This window comes from Panthera uncia (assembly GCF_023721935.1).
Source record: "Panthera uncia isolate 11264 chromosome B2 unlocalized genomic scaffold, Puncia_PCG_1.0 HiC_scaffold_24, whole genome shotgun sequence".
Taxonomy (NCBI): Eukaryota; Metazoa; Chordata; class Mammalia; order Carnivora; family Felidae; genus Panthera; species Panthera uncia.
Genome location: NW_026057580.1, coordinates 1,170,566 through 1,187,274, shown reverse-complemented (window position 1 = coordinate 1,187,274; position 16,709 = coordinate 1,170,566). Strand labels below are relative to the sequence as shown.

The 16,709-nt window shown below is 44.5% G+C and overlaps 2 protein-coding genes across 4 annotated transcripts in view; one reads left to right on the top strand and one right to left on the bottom strand.

Moving 5' to 3' along the window:
• Positions 1-375: 375 nt before the first annotated feature.
• TOMM6 (translocase of outer mitochondrial membrane 6) lies at positions 376-10,697 on the top strand. 3 transcript variants are annotated; one of them, XM_049653284.1, is made up of 3 exons: positions 376-606; positions 1,122-1,226; positions 10,449-10,697. In XM_049653284.1, the coding sequence occupies exons 1-2, from the start codon at positions 479-481 to the stop codon at positions 1,216-1,218; spliced, it is 225 nt and encodes a 74-aa protein (XP_049509241.1). In that variant the 5' UTR covers positions 376-478; the 3' UTR covers positions 1,219-1,226; positions 10,449-10,697. The 3 variants fall into 3 exon arrangements, with proteins under 3 accessions (XP_049509241.1, XP_049509238.1, XP_049509239.1); XM_049653281.1 differs by lacking the exon at positions 10,449-10,697 and adding an exon at positions 1,452-1,775; XM_049653282.1 differs by lacking the exon at positions 10,449-10,697 and adding an exon at positions 1,405-1,775.
• The window catches only part of USP49 (ubiquitin specific peptidase 49), a 9,922-nt gene continuing 1,138 nt past the window's right edge, over positions 7,926-16,709 (bottom strand). The window contains exons 2-6 of the mRNA XM_049653285.1: positions 16,053-16,709; positions 14,532-14,736; positions 10,201-10,309; positions 9,503-9,708; positions 7,926-8,345 (exon numbers count right to left, since the gene is read on the bottom strand). Of these exons, the coding sequence (XP_049509242.1) occupies positions 8,155-8,345; positions 9,503-9,708; positions 10,201-10,309; positions 14,532-14,736; positions 16,053-16,709 (1,368 nt within the window). The 3' untranslated portion in view covers positions 7,926-8,154. The remainder of the gene's footprint in view (positions 8,346-9,502; positions 9,709-10,200; positions 10,310-14,531; positions 14,737-16,052) is intronic.

Sequence of the window (16,709 nt, the reverse complement as noted above, 5' to 3'; positions counted from 1 at the left end):
GGGAGAGGCGGCGAGACCACAAACTTGGAGTGCTCCCTCTTAAGCCTGCGTATTCTATGACTTCTGATGGAGACTTTCTTGGGGAACCCCACCCCCCAAAGCTACGCATCGCCTGCTGAGCTAACCCCTATCCCCACCCCCGCAGGCTGGGACAGCCCCATCCTCATCATCTTCCTGAGCCAATGAAGTGACCATTCAGAGACCACGTGTGGCAGTGACAGGTTGGCCAGCTGAAGGCCAAGAGGGAGCCAGAGGCGGGACGCGTCCAGGCGACTGTAGTGCCAGGCCGCGCTCCTCCCCTTGAGGAGCTCGGGGACGCGCAGCCCAGGAGTTCTCTCACCCGGGCGCCCGACCTCTCTGGAGCAGCTGCGCCCCCTGCCGGTCCGTAGCCGGCGGAAGTGCAAGACCGGAAGTTGCGTATCCTCCGGCGCCGACACGGTGCGTCGGGCGAGGCCTTGTGGATCTCGAGGGTACTACTATGGCTTCCAGTGGGGTCGGGGTGAGCGCCCCGGGCGCGGCGAATGAAGCTCCCGAAATTCCGGACAACGTGGGAGATTGGCTTCGGGGCGTCTACCGCTTCGCCACCGACAGGAACGATTTCCGGAGGTAACCGAAGTCCGGGAACTTGTCCTTTTCTGGCCCTCCGCTCCCCTATACACACCTCCCATACTTCCCATCTCGCCCAACCTGGCGCCTTTACATTTGCCAGCGTTTTGGCCTCGCAGTGACTCTGGGTGTGCTTTGGAGAGGTCCTTGACTGGGAGAGTTCCCGTGCGGCAAAAGCGATCTTTTCAGTTACTGGGCTGCCTACAGAATCTCACCCTGACCAGGGGACCCGGGAAGAAGAGGCGCCAGCGCACAGGCTTTTCAGCCCTGGGCGAGTGTTTGATTGGCTTTTGCATTTGATCCCGTTAGACACAGGAACGACTGCCAAGCAAGTAACCACGTGGGTCGTGGGCAACCTGCCTTCGTAAAGATCTACCTTCCTGCAGTTCTAGAACAGTCTTTGTGCCCCCGGGAGGTTTTTCCAGGGTGGTGATGGTAAACCTTTACTCGTGGTATGTTTCATTAAAGACAAGTGACTCAGTGAGCACAGGGTTAATCAAATATTCTTTTTCCAGGAACTTGATCCTCAATTTGGGACTTTTTGCTGCAGGCGTTTGGCTGGCCAGGAATTTGAGTGACATTGATCTAATGGCCCCTCAGCCAGGGGTATAGCCAAATAGGTAAGCACTTAACTACTGTTCTGCGTGTCTAGGAACCCTAAAGGCAGAGAGAAGCAATAATTTTTATCTTCTGTTTATAAAATGAAGGAGACTTGACATAAGGCCCTTGGCTACTCCTAGTTAAATATGTTTACAGACATTGCAAGAAATTTTGAGTCTCTTCCTAATTTCCCTTCAGGCTTTTACATTTCTAATGCCACCCGTTGTCCTGTCGTCTGATTGCAGACACATGGAACTCCCTGTGCTGTACTGGAACCTTCCAAAAACAGCCTCCAATCTTTGACCATCACAAGACTTTCCCTGATGGAAGTTGAAGTTTCATTCAGACGGGCACCTTCCCTTCCCGACTGCCTTTTCTTCGTTGAGCCCACTCAGAACTCCATTCTTTGGTCAGCAGTCAGGCTTCAGCCAAAGTGTTGTCCTCTGTTCTATAAAGTTCTGTACATAGGTCCAAAGTTTCTGCAGGGGGTGATTTTTGCTCTTGTCCTGAGGAATAACCTAATGGTATTTTAACAAATATTTGGAATAAAGACTGCACGCAAAGACAAATCATTTTATTCTTTTAATAAGAAACTTCGGCTTACAAAAACAAGGTGTAAAAAGTCAAGATTTACAAAAATCATAAAAACATGATTTATATTTCACACTCAAAAGAGACAGGAACAAGCCTCAAACATGGATTGTAACAGAGGTGGTTTGCTTCATATTGAAAAAAAAAAAAAAAAGGAAACTGTAGCCATTGTACTTGATGTGAACATAAGAGGAAACTTATTTTTGAGGAATTTCCATTTTTGAGCAGAACTAGAGGAAGAAGCCATTCGGTGTTGCATAGCATTTTAGTGCACCAGGTGGGTTTTCCAGGCACCAAGGGGGCATTGTTGCTGTAATAGAGTGGGATTTGTTGGTAGAAAGAGGGCAGTGATGTGCAGGTGGAGGCAAGGTGTAAGCAAGCCTGGGCAGTGGGCACTAAAGAAACTGCTTGAGGAAGCTGCTTTCTTCCCAAGGAAATGTTTTTTGACCCTAAAAGTCATGGTAGTGCCACTGTCCAGGAGTTTGGAGTTCTTTGGAAATGGAATATGAAAGGAACTGGCATGGAAAAGACTCATGTAGGCTCAGAAAGATGTGGAAATAGAAACAAGTTCCCCATGGCCATTTTTTTCTACTTGATTTATTCTAGGTATTTTTATCCTTATTATTTTGTTTTATTTTTAAAGTTTATTTAAGTAGTCTGTACACCCAACATGGGGCTCAAATTCACAATCCCGAGATCAGAAGTCACATGATCTTCCAACTGAGCCAGCCAGGCACCCCATCTACTAGGCATTTTTTAAAATCCTGCTTTTCCATGCCAAGTCTCCTGTGGAACTAGTATGGGATTAAAGGACATGAATTGGAAAGGGAGGTCAGTATGAATGCACCACAGTGGCCTAATTGTTAGAGTTGACAGATGTCTAGCAATCTGTTCACAAAAGGTAAATAGGACAAAACAGTCCTTCTTGACCCTACTGGCATAAATCTCATTAAGAAATCTGATTGAGAATTAGATTGTATATGTATTTTAAAAAGCACCATTCTCTTGTATTGATCGGGTAGGTCCCACCTGTTAGGGAAGAGTTTGAGCTGTGAATTCAGGCCTGTGGCTAGCTTACCACGAAGCCCTCACCCTCTAAGAATCTATCTATACTGGGACCACAGATGATTTGATAGTTTTGTAACTTACTGGGTGTTAAGATGAGGAAGGGTCATATACATGAGAGCAAGGCTTAGGTTTGAAGCCATCACCTCCCAAATGGTGACCAGGAAGGAAACTTTTAAGCCATAGCATAGATTCTAAGCCCGTTCATATCTGTATCAGACCACTAAGACAAATACCAGCACCTCCTGTCCTTCATTGGTAGGAAACAGATCCTTGAAGTCGGCAACCCGATCCTACTCACAACTGAAAAGTCTATTTTAAAAGGTTTTTTAAAGTTGAAAAGAAAAATCCAGCAATGATGACATGGCAGCTTCCAAAAGCATAATTCACATTTCACTCAAAATTTAATGTTATAGCTTCATTTACTGTTAGTCAGTTTATAAAGCCATAATACTGGCATGGTAAAGTTTCATTTAAACTGGCTTCATTCCTCAAGTGTTAAGAATTTAGCAAGTAAAGCTCTCAAGTCTACAATTTCCCAAAATTTTGATGAACAGTCATTAATTTTGTAAATGAAAATGCTGGCTTTTACCATTCCAACACAACACCCTCCCCAAGGGAAGTCCATTTTACATCGGTGACGTGATATTCAGCCCTGGCTGGTTAACAGTACTATGAAAATCTCTTCTACTACCTATTTAGATTTTAAATGGAAACATGCCAGCAGAAGTAAGGAAAGAGTCCACAAAAATGACCATTTGCCTTAATGCCCTAGTGGCTATGGTGTATTTAGAGCAATGTGTGGGTTGAAAGAATAAGGTAACACTTGGTTCAAGTCAAAGCCCTAGACCAAGAGAATGGTTAAAGGTGGAAGATACAAAACTAAACTCACAGTCATATTTAGAAGGCGCTTTTTAGCTTTAGTGCTGACTTGAAAAAAAGGAACCACCACCAGGGAGGTGCATACTTACCGGTAAAAAAAAAACTAAGTTGCCATGGGAGATTTTGCTCCAAAGGTACAACCTCCTCACCTAATTAGGCCAGTAATTAGGCTGAGGGAACCGGTTATCAAATGTGCTTCAAGTGGTGAGCTTTCTAAACACCCTTTGGTGAAGTCTCATGAGCTCATTGGAAACCTTAAGGTCAGAGTAAAAGGAACAGGCTATAAACAGCCCTGCAGGTGAGCAGACTGGGTCTTCTCCCCTTCCACAGCCACTCAGCACCATTCTAGTCAGCACCTGCCAGGAAAGGGGCTGGGGCGGGGGTGGCTGGGACAGGTTCTTTGAGCCTTCTCTTTTGCATATTACACAGTGCACTGGGCTTGCCTTACAATCTCAAGGTTCACATATAGGAGGTTGTGTTCTACACTGCTTCCTGAAATTTTGTGCAAAAGAACTTCAGAACTAATGAAAGTAATACCTCAGGAGGAATCGTTTTTGTTTGACTTCTACCCTAAGTTGCCCAGCATTAGAAAAAAAGGCCCTTTCTGAACATTTGTGCTCTCCCAACCAGCTGGAAAGCAACCCTTCCACTTATAAGGTATAACCCGGCAAGGGTATATAGTATATGTTTAGGAAGAGGTAGCACTCCCAGCCTACCTGAAAAGGCCCGAGTTAATGTTTGGAACATAAAAGGAGTGGTGAAAAAGAATAGGGGACATAGTCTGCCTTGGAAAGCAGCCATTTGATGAATAGTGACAAATCCAAAGATTTTGGACATTACAGTAAAATTTCAGAATTTGCTGGTAATAATTATCTTTTACACACATGAAATGAAATGCTTTTACAAAGTCTGATACCAAATGTCCTTTACACTGTACAGACCCATTTGCCACTTAAAATGATACGGAGGCATCCTTTCCCTCACTTAATCTTTTCAATCCCATGCAAACCATAACTGGGTACAAGGCACCAAATGTTATGAATTGTATAAAATTAGTTCACAAAGCTTTATCAATAAGTAGAACAAACTCCATTTCCCCCTCCCTGCCTGCCCACCCACATCCCACCCCCCCATACCCAACCAAGTTTTCGTTCTGTCCTACTGTCGACCTCTCTCAGGCTTCTGGGGCCTGGTTAGGGCCATGCCCCACTGCCAGGCCAACCCACTTCACTAGTTCTTGCACTGGGATGGAACTGGAAGCACAGCCAGAGAAGGGAACTTGTACAATCATTGACGCTAGAAGCCTTGCCATTAAAACCAAAAATAAACTCTGCTATTGAGTCCATAGGACACATTAACACTTCTACAGTTTCTAATTTTATTCATGACATTTTAAGAGACATCTGGAAATTCTTTACAGTGTGGCACTGCCCCCCTCAGCCCAAGAGGGGACTGGATCAAAGCTGGCAAGAGCTCTGCCTGCCATTTAATAAGAGCTTCAGTTCCTGGCTGTTGAGGGCATTCCTAATTTTTTTTTTTTTTTAACACTAGCATGGATGCTCATCTCGGAGGCAACCACAAGGATGAGGGTCAAGCTAGATTGAGGTAAAGATCCTTTTTGAGGGCCAGGGTGCATTCATCTTGGCTGGCTACAGCAGGAAGTAAACACACCAGCCAACTACAAAGGGTTCCTGGAACGGGACTCGAACTACTTGCCTGGGAGAAGCAGGCCCGTAAGGTTCAGTTAGGAGATCTTGGGTTTGATTTGGCAGCATCTAGTCAACTTCTACCTGGTTCTTATTTTCTTCTCTTTAGAATGTTTCGATTTAAAGTAAGATGCAACTAAGAAATCCATCTACCTCCAATATGCAAATAAATTAAAGGCAAAGGGACACTTCCCGCACAATAGCCATCGGCTTATGCAGCAGGGAACTCTTTAATAAAAATCTCCATAAATACTAACTTCTCAACAGCGTCTAGTGCTGCTGCCTCTGGGTACCTGAGGTGTCTGTGACTGCAGGGGCACCTTCGAGAGTTTGCAGCTCAGCGAGGACTCTAGTGGTTTCTGGTCCAACTCCCTTTAAACCATTTTATTAATTTGATATGTGGGTGCTCAGCTAAGTTAAGCACTTATTTTACAAAATCCTTAAATCTGCTTAATAATTCTTATAAATATTTGGTATAAAACTATTTTTAAAAATTAAGTTTGAAGATCTTTTAATTTTCCATTAAATGTTCATTTTTCTGAAGTATTTCCCCCTAGACAGCCTGAGGGATGAAGTAGCTGCTCTATTAGTTCTTTTCCATTTGTAAGTTCTCTTTTTCTAGAATAAAGTACAGCATTCAAAGAAAGATGAGGCACAATTTATATTTTCATTTCCTTCTTACTCTCTCTCTTTTTTTTTTTTTTTTTGAGTTAATGGGCTTTTCCATTGCCACAAAAAAGTCTTCACCAATCCTGCCAACTTAAAAAACGTGGATCTAGAGAGTATACCTTTACATCAGAGCCTCTGGCAGCAAGGGCAGCTGTGACACTTTAAAACAGTGTCCAGGAGAGGGTGAGCCCTGGGCCAAGCTTATACAAAAAAGCCTGCAGTAGACAATATAAACCAAACAGCATAAAAAATGCCATACGCTATCGCTTCCAAATAAAAGCTAAATATTACAGAAACCTCACAGTGTTGGAAAAAGCAAGTTTAATTTAAAATATATAGTCACTCCCCCTTATCAGGGTGAGCCATTTTCTGTCTGAATTTCCTCCATGTCTCAGTGCTGTCTGTCAGGTCCTACGGGAGAGTTCATCTCAAAAGAGGTCAACAGCAAATGCTACAGACCTGCTCTGGAAATGGGGCTCACCAACACCCCTAAGCTACGACCCTCATTCTTGAACCCTCTCTTGTCCCAACCTCCCACCCTTCCCCAAACTCCCTCCACATCTGCTTCCTTCAAGTGACAACTGTATTCCTACCTGAATTGAAATGTTCGTATGATACACTCAGTCAAAAGATGAGCATTCATAATGACAGGTTGAGGCAGACTTCAGCAGCCCCCACGATGAGACTTCTGGTTTACGTTCACTTTTACTGGTGAGTCTAACTGAAGGATTGAGAAGGGAAATTCAGTGGTGCCTGATGGGGTGGAGGGTTTCCATCATTCCACTTAGAAACTGATCCACTATAAAAACAAAGATGTATTTTACTAGCACTTAAGGACAGGGCACTCTTTTTTTCTCTGATGGATTGAGTGTAGTTAGATAAAGAAACAGTAGGGATTATCAGATTTAGGAGGAGATAGGCCAGGGCCAGCAGCAGTGAACTGTTCGGACATATGGGGGCAGATTCCTCAGCCCTAGGAAAGCAGAAATTCCCAAACCTTGTGTTGAACAAAAATGTTCTAGCCCTCTAGGTGCCACAAAGAAGCTGCAGGCTAAGAAAAGCTGCATGCTGCATGGAGGTGAGGACAGGTGACAGGCATTCAGATACGGCCTGGACCACCGGCTATCCCTGCCTCTCTCCTCAACTGAGTTCTGAGAAAGCCTCAGACAACTGACCTAAACACCAATTTAAACCAAACCATGTGCTTGCCCTACACCTGAACCAGGGATATGCTACAGAACTGGGTAGCCAGGAATGCCCTTAGGCTCAGCATGCAAGAAAGAACATGTCAGGGACAATGTATTGCTTCCCCATATGAACTGCTCCTTCTTTAGAATAGAGGGTTGTTCACACCAGTCTCAGAAGATGTGGAATGATTAAGTGACAGCAGCAGTAGCAGCCAGGGAGGGTAGGACACTGGAAAAATCTCCCATTCTGCATGGGGGAAATCTGCTCTATGCATCTCATTCCACTCTTCCACTGCTATCCTCTAAAAAAGGAAGTCTGCATGTTTTGAACCCCTGATGGTTACTTCCTTTGTAGGAACAAATCCTTATTATTCACCTCCTGCCCTGGAACCAATCTCATCCAGCAAGCTGCCAGCCCAGGGCCCCACCTCATGTGCTCTGTCCTGGGCTCCTCACAACAGGAGGGTTCCTCTGGCGTTGCAGGAGGTCCTGATTAGTGGGGGTCACAGAATGGAAAGAAAACATGGCTGCTCTCCTCGCTGCATATGATCAATTTTCTCCCTCTTTCCTCCACCCAGATCCTCTATATTCAGAAGCAACTGATGAAAGAATCTTCATAGAAGTTACTCCTTTTGATTTATCAAAGAGGGAATTCCCAAATCCATTCAAAAGAAAGGTGACTACAGATTTTAGGATAGGATAGGAAGTCACCTGGCACCTTCTGCTGTAGTCCCAGTGAGGCAAACCTAGCAATCTGTTCCTGCACTAAACCTTATTTCCTATAAGAGGAAAGATGTATGAACACCAACAGTTTAAAAGCAAGCCAGTCCTTGATACATGCCTCCCATTCAGGGGAAGGTCCGTGGTCTGCCCTCATCGTTGTTGCTGGGCTGCACCTGAGCTTGGAGTTGGGTTTCTGAAATTCTTGCATTGCCCTGAACTGTTCTTTGAGTGTAAAAAAGGATGTAGGCTTGAGTTTTGCACACTTCCTCGACACTGCATACATTCAGCTTTGAGTCATTGCAGTGGACCCAAAAACCTAGGAAACCAAAGGAAAGAAAGAGAGAAAATGACTATCCAACTTGTATTTCCAGTCAGCAGGCAAAACCAGGAGATGAAGAAAGGGACAGAGGAGTTCTGAATAGAGCCAACCCGATTGTTGGTGGTGGGGAAAGACAGGTAAATGAAACCAACAGACTTCCCTGCAGCCACTGGCTTTAACCCCATCAAACCCCACCACAATACTAACAATATTGACTGACTGTAATTTTTGTCCTCCTTTTATTCAGGCTTTTCCATTGTCCGTTAGGGCCTCTACAAAAACAGACTGAAGACTAGGGGCTAAGAGATGGGAAGAGGAGGAGGAGGAGAGGTGAAATGTAAATGGAGGAGCGATAAAAGGAAAATTTAGAAGCAATAAAAAGTTATTTTACTCTGGCTGCCTCAAGGGCTAAGGGGTTCATTACTGAAAACACATCCGCAGCCCATGTGCCTCAGTACAATACCTGGGAGACTGTGCTCTGGGTACGAGGACTGAAAGCTCCTTGGGAGAGCCCTTGTATCCCCACACCTCCCATGGTAAGGATATAGTAAGCACTCTTTAAATGTCTTCAGCTTTATTATGAGCTGGGGCTAATGAGATTCATACATTATCTCCATGAGGTTAGGTAAGCCATAGCATTTCTGCATAACCACGAAGGAAACAGGTCTGCAGAAGCATTAATAATAGAATGTCCAGGGGCGCCTGGGTGGCTCAGTCGATTAAGCATCCGACTTCGGCTCAGGTCATGATCTCACAGTTTGTGAGCTTGAGCCCTGTGTCAGGCTCTGTGCTGACAGCTCAGAGCCTGGAACCTGCTTTGAATTCTGTCTCGCTCGCTCTCTCTCTCTCAAAAATAAATAAACATTAAAAATAATTTTTTAAAAAATAATAGAACATCTAACATTAATTGAGCATTATGTGCTAGGGACCATGCTAAGTACTTTTACATGTGTCAGTTCCTGTCAATTCTTAGGGCAATCTTATGTTGTCACTTGGTGATATATCCAAAATTTGAATCCAACTTTCGTAATTCTTTCCACTGGATTTTAATGTATGCAATATCCCCCTAAAGATGAAATAAAAGGGAAGTGATGGAATGTGGACAAACCAACCCTCTTCCGTGTCCCCCACCCCACAGAGTAAAGCGCACGCACCTCCCTCTGTGTTGTAGCAATAGGCTGTGTAGTGTCCTGAGCCAAACCCTTTCCCGTGATGCATGACCACTGCGGAGAGATCATAGGCAAAGGTCTCTTTGTCAAGAGAGGAGAGCATGTCCCTGCAGCAGTAAGGTTCCATGTTTAATACCTGGTCAAAGACGACATGGACCCCAATCTTCTCTCGATGATTACGGCCAGACCACCTAAAACACAGATATAAATTTCTTACTAGTAAAAAATAGCATATGCTATCATAGGCAGAGGAAGGTAAAACAAGAGAAATGAGAAAACATAACCTTCCAGATTTGGTTTTTGCATCAATAAAACAGTGATCAGTATCCACATATATTTCCTGTGAATGTTCCATGATGTACTCTGAAACTAGAAATCCCTAAAATAACCTTGTTGTAGTTTACTGCCTGCCTTTTTTTTTCAGATTATATCATGCTAGATTCTGAAGATGACTCTATGTAAGTGCAAGGGAGGCTAGAAAATCTTTAAGCATGGACACGCAGTGCAGGCTAGCTGGTTAAACAGGGCTGTAAGGGCTAAAGCCCTGTCCCCGTTCCAACATTTAATCGCCACAGAAAAGTGCAAGGTCTCTAGGGAACAGGCTTCCCCTCCCAATACCAAAGCCTTTGAAGCAGCTATCCCCACAGCTCACAGCCACCTGGAAGGCCCCAGAGCAAGCTCACCTGAATCTTTTAAGGTGCAGCCGGAGGACCTGAGGTAGTCTGTAGATCATTAACTGCTTTCTAGCTTCACTCAGAACAAGGGGTTTTGGATTGGATTTTCGTCGTTTGCCTATATGGTTTGGGAAGGTAGAAGACACAGATTGTGAGGAGTCTCATTCTTTCCTAGCTATGGCAGAGATAATGACTTGCCACTCAATATGCATTCTCCTTATCTGTCAGTATTTGAACCTCAGTTTCATTTGGGACAGCAATGTGACCCTCTGTAAGACTGCATAACCCAGCCTCCTGTGCCTGCCTGGTGTGGCCACGGCAGTTCTGCCAGAGATGAAAGGGATGATTGTGTGGCGCCCTTGGGATGACTGCAACTGCCCAAACTGCTCTTGGACCAACAGGTAACCTCGGGGATGGAAACCCTAGTCAAGTTGAAAGGTGGAAGGCGCTTGGGTCCCCAGTGACCATGCAGCTGCCATGCTGGCCCCTGAATATTCTTCAGACTTCTTTTTACATAACAGAAAAAAAAAAAAAAAACAACAACTAAAACTTGTTTCAAGTCATTATTGTTTCAGTTGACTGAAAAACAAACCTAATCCTGATATATCCACTTCTAAGAGTTTGCATCAGCAACCTCCAAAACTGATACAGGTTTAGGGTGGTATACTCCTGATATCATATATTCATTAATGGAATATAATGGAAGGTCACTGCAACAATAGGCACACAGAGTAGATGCATATGTTGGGGTTCTATGCCTTTATATATGGGCTTATAACTTAAATTAGGATGCACCAAAATGTAATTTTTAAAGGTTTTTGTTTTCCTCAGGTAGGTCTAATTCTGTTCCCTGCTCACAGCTGGTTTTATGCCATTCAAAACTCTATCTCCCGTTTTCTCTCCTGTGAAATGGGGAATAATGCATGTATTTCAGGCTTAGGAGAAAAGTAAAATGATACAGGATTACCAAAGGACAGAATATTTGTTTGTTTGTTTATTTATGTTTGTTTATCTTTGAGAGAGACAGAGTGTGAGTGGAGGAGGGGCAGAGAGAGAGGGAGACACAAAATCCAAAGCAGCTCCAGGCTTTGAGCTGTCTGCACAGAGCCTGACACGGGGCTCAAACTCACAAGCCATGAGATCACGACCTGAGCCGAAGTCGGATGCTCAACTGACTGAGCCACGGAGGCATCCCAGGACAGAATATTTTAACAGATTCTTTTTTTCAGCATGATTTGTTTGTGGCATATATAAACATTTAGAAAAGAAACTGCTGGTTTTATAGTTTTATGCTATACCTAGTTTTTGAAACATTTTCTTGGATAAGCACATTGCTGGACATGTAGGACAAGGTGGACAGGCTGGCCAAATTCATCCAGTCCAAAGCAGAACCAGTGCTCAGACTCTAATTTTGTTTCTGAAGCTACTGAGTTGTGAGGAGAATGCATTTCTTTTTTTTTTTTTTTTTCTAATATTTATTTATTTTGGGGAGAGTGCAAGCGGGGGAGGGGTAAAGAGAGCAGGACAGAGGATCCAAAGTAGACTCTGTGCTGACAGTCTGACAGCAGCGAGCCCAGCGTGGGGCTTGAAGTCAGAAACTGAGCCAAAGTCGGATGCCCAACTGACTGAATTACCCAGGTGCCCCGAGGAGAATGCATTTCTAAATTACATCAAATAGGGGCACCTGGGTGGCTCGGTCGGTTAAGTGTCCGACTTCAGCTCAAGTCATGGTCTCACGGTTTGTGAGTTCGAGCCCTGTGTCAGGCTCTGTGCTGACCGCTGAGAGCCTGGAGCCTGCTTCACATTCTGTGTCTCCCTCTCTCTCTGCCCCTCCCCCACTCGTGTTCTGTCTCTCTCAAAAAATAAAACAAATGTTAAAAAAATAATACATCACATCAAATAAACCATGGAAATAAAGTTCTCTTAATTCCCATCAGAAGCCTTCTCTGAAACCACTTATAGACAACCAGTCAGTTATTATATTAACTAGACTGGTGAATGGATGGGAATATAAAATTAGTGGTCCACTGTGGTGCCTGCTAATTGTTTTTGAGCTATCATGGTCTCAATGTCTGAAGAGCCTGACATCTGATTCTAAGTTGTACCTATACCATTCATGAAAGGTAGCAGATCACAGCCAGATGACGCTTCACAGAGCTTCCTGTGACAACAGGATGTGAAGCTGCTGGTTTCACAACAGACTGCAGCAGAATGAGCGTGCCATAGGACCTTTGACTAGAGCTGGTGGTCATGACATGTAGGGGCATGAACAGAAAGAATCCAAAGAGGGGCCTGGCCTTATTTTACATTCTGATTCACCAGCAGATTTTCAAAAATTCTTGCAGCTCTGCCTGGGAACCCTGGCAGCGACTGCCACTCTCAGCAGAGGGAGTATGTGAGCTAAGATGAACACAATATAGAAACTGGCTTTGTTTCCCTAAAATGAAATTCACAAAGAAAAAGAAATGACTGATTCAACAGAGATTGATCAGTTCTGTCTCCATTTGATTAAGCTGGCCACATAGAGAGCGAGAAGACTGATAGTTTTGAAACTTCACAGACAACAAAAATACATCTTGTACTTTCACCATAGATTCCCTTCCCCATTTGAACTCGCCTAGAGAAATCCTGGAAATTGGCACATCTGGCAACCAGAAAAACATGGCTTTCTTGCAAAAATAAATACAAAATATTTCTTACCTAATCTGTCATGTCTGAGAATGATGAAGTTCAGCTTTTAACATCCGTCTGTTCCTTACAAGTAAGAAGCTTTAAGAATCACTATCTTAAGAAAACCAAATAGGGAGCACCTGGGTGGCTTAGTCAGTTGCGTGTCCAACTTAGGCGTGGGTCATGATCTCGTGGTTCGTGGGTTTGAGCCCCGCATGGGGCTCTGTACTGACATCTCAGAGGCTGGAGCCTGCTTCAGATTCTGTCTCTCTCTGTCTGCCCCTCCCTGCTGCACTCTCTCTCTCAAAAATAGACATTAAAAAAAAAAAAAAGAAAACCAAATAGATACTGCTCTTAATAAGATACTTTAGGTCACTATCTTTATATCTCAGTGAGGAACAGGGCAGGTGACTCTATAGTCAACCAAGTACAGCATTCTAAAATGGCAAAATGGGGGCACCTGGGTGGCCCAGTTGGTTAAGTGTCTGATTCTTGATTTCCACTTAAGTCATGATCTCATGGTTCGTGGGACCGAGTCCTATGTCAGGCTCTGTGCTGACAGCGCAGAACCTGTGCTTGGGTTCTCTCTCATCCTCTCTCTCTGCCCCTCTGCTGCTCATGTGTTCTCTCTCTCTCTCTCTCTCTCTCTCAAAATAAATAAATGTTAAAAAAAAAATAAGTGGCAAAATTATATCAAGTATGACTTTTGATTTTTGTTCTGATTCTTCAGGGACAACATGTTTCCCACTATTTACTATTTTAAAGACGATATGCAAACATACTAAGAAGGGTCATCATAAGATTGTGGTTCCCAAAACTTGTAGTCCAAATTATTTTATGGCTGCAAATTGATTTCAAGATATGTACACAATCCATTAATTTTAGCTTCCAAATCTTGACATGCCAAAAAACCCAAACATGAGTTTCCAAGTTTGCTCTGTATTCCCTCTGTATGTGCTGGGTTAGCAAAAGCATTGAGTGTTAGTGTGGCAAGACAGAAGGAGGTCTGTGTCAGATGTCTACGTAACTACATGGAAAGAGTTCCACTTTAAATTAGAGCCATGGCAGAGATACTTTATGACCTCCTTCCCCCACTTCCCCAAATGCATGGCATGTGAAGGCATGTGAAAACAAATGCAGAAAGTAACCATGAAGATGATGCACCTTACGACTTGCTTTCTTGGTCTCCTACCAATCTTTAGCATCAATTCTGACAGACTTGGAATCTACAAATTCGGTACAAAAATACACATTTCTGATACCGTAACCCTCACACAGGCTATGCCACCTGACTTTAGATGAAATAAGAACCGTCAAATCTATATTCATGAATTTAAGTAGGACCCTTGTAGCACTAGGAAGCAAGTACTAACATTCTTAGATTCCCCATTTCAGGATCCTTTCAATGCCTCCCAAGATAACAACTAATGTCAATCACAGCAGGAGTCAAAGGAAGCCCAACACCTAGGTTTGGTTTTGTTTTTTAACATACGACGTCGACATGCTTGTTTTCAGGAAAATGGGAGGAAAAAAAATCTTTAAAAGATGCTTTAAAACCACTCAGAATTATCATTGTTACTTTTGATGAAAAGGGCAAAAGCAGCATCTTAAACTGATATTTCAGGTGCACACCCACCTCTCCCCCTCCACTTCCACCTCCCAGCACTCACTGTTACACTGGTCACAAGCGTAGATTCTCCCTTCCAGGGCCTCTGTCTCTGTGAACTTGGCCAGCATCTCAGTGAGCAGGCACTCAGTCTGATTCAAAGGGACAAACCCCTTTTCTATGCAGTGATACCGTTCAGGGAATTCCAGGGACAAATCCCAAAAGGGCTCAATGGTATTGGATTTGTAATTGCATGATACACATGTGACCTAGAATGAAAAGATTGATTCACAGGTTATATAATCTCCATGCTTCCCACATACACTTTTGCTCGATTTACAGAAAACACATAACCTACCAAAACTAAGTGTAGTTTTCAAAAAAATCTTTCACTGTAATACTAAAATAATAACTTTAAGAGCATTAGAGCATATTACTTCTGGTATACATTGCTAACTACGATGCCAGCTGGAACTGGAAAACTACACAGCACAGGTTATTACCTTCCCGTTTCTCTCTTCTCTTCTCCCAAAGCATGCTCTACCATTCAATGCTGTGGTAGTACAGACCAATAGTTATCATGGGATCATTCACAGATCGGTCTGAGATAGAGAATTGGCAGATTCCTGTCTGCTTCTCTCATCCTCACAACTTCTTCATCCAGACTTTGCTCCTTCCACCCACTCCAACTTGCCTCTCTTTTTTGCCCTTGTTTCTTGCAGTATCCCTACACAGATCCTTGTATTCAAAGAGCCTCAGGGTACCTTATTAGACCTCCTCTCCCCCATAACCTTCCCGATGCACCTTTCTTCCTATGGACCCTCCGGGTGTAGAGGAAGTGCCCATAAATACTTCCCCTTTCACATGCTTAAAAAAAAGCCTAAATAAACCTCCTCTTCCATCCCATTCATCACTCTTTTAAAACTGTAAACACCAAGACACAAACCTCAGTAGCATAATGTAGAAGTTTCACCTCAATCTCTTAAGTTGTCCAGTTTTTTAACTCTAAAAATTCTTTCTGCACAAAGTTCTATCTATGAGTCTTGGCTTATGTCCCTACATGCTAACAATCCAGAAAAGAAGAGGTAATGAGGAACAGGAGAGAAGCTTGCTTAGGCCTTGGGCATCCTCCTAGCCACCTCCCTTCCTTTTATGTAAAGCATGTCCTGGAAGGAAGAATGCTCTTTCAAACTAGGGTGGAACCAGGGTTATAGGCAACCTGTTCAGTTTCCTGAAACTGATCTAGGGATGGCATGCCAACAATGGGTACTTAATTTTAACAATGAGATATTACCTATATTGTCATTAAAGCTTAAAGACATTGACTGAAAATGAAACGATATGGCAAATTCAACCAAAAACCTGCCCAGAAAGAGGAGGCAAGTTCCCCAACGAGGCCAACACAACGTACAGCACAATGCAAGGTACAATGACCACCCTCCATTATGGGTAATTACAGCAAATGTTGGCTACCCTAGTCCTCCCAGATAACCTGTGGGAGGCACTCACAGGAAGCCCAAACTCTAACCAGCAAGCCTCCCTGCAGTGCGGTGGGCAGTGTAGGGGTCAGGGTGGGCCAACCTACCTGACTGAGTAGCTGCCCGTGGAATATGGTGTTCACCACCTTTAAGACCTGTTTGGTGAGCTTCCTCTGGGAGAAGGGGATGAGGATCCGGCGCGTGGTGCCCTCGGACTCGAGCTCTTGCTGCACTTTGTGCAACAGCTCACAGAGGAATTCCTGCGCGTCCTGCTGGTCGTAGCCCCGGAAGGCGGGGATCAGGCTCCACACGGAGTGAAGCATGGCGAAGGGCGACACCAGGGCCCACTTGCCGGACCACATGACACGGAAGAGGGTGTGCAGTTCGTGACAGAGGGAAATGTGCTTCGAGCTCGGCTCCTTGTTCTGGATGAGTTCTAGGCTCCTGCTGATGGAGGCCCCGCCGTTGAAGCAGAGGCCCTCCCGCTCGCACGGCTCAGCCCGGTCGCTCCTGGCCGACAGCTCGGTGGCCGAGCTGCCGGCCGGCCTGCCCGAGAGCGGAGCCTTCCCGTTGGGGGCCTTGGGAAATAGTTGTTGGGTCTGGGAAGGGTCGAGGTTCAGAAAACACTCGCGGAACTTCTGGAGGTGGCTGAGCACCTGCAGGATGGAGTTCATGTAGCAGGTGTTGCCCAGGTTGCGCAGGCCCGTGACGCCCGGCGCTATGGCGGGCGCGCGGCGCGGCTGGGGGCGGCCCCCGGCGGGCGC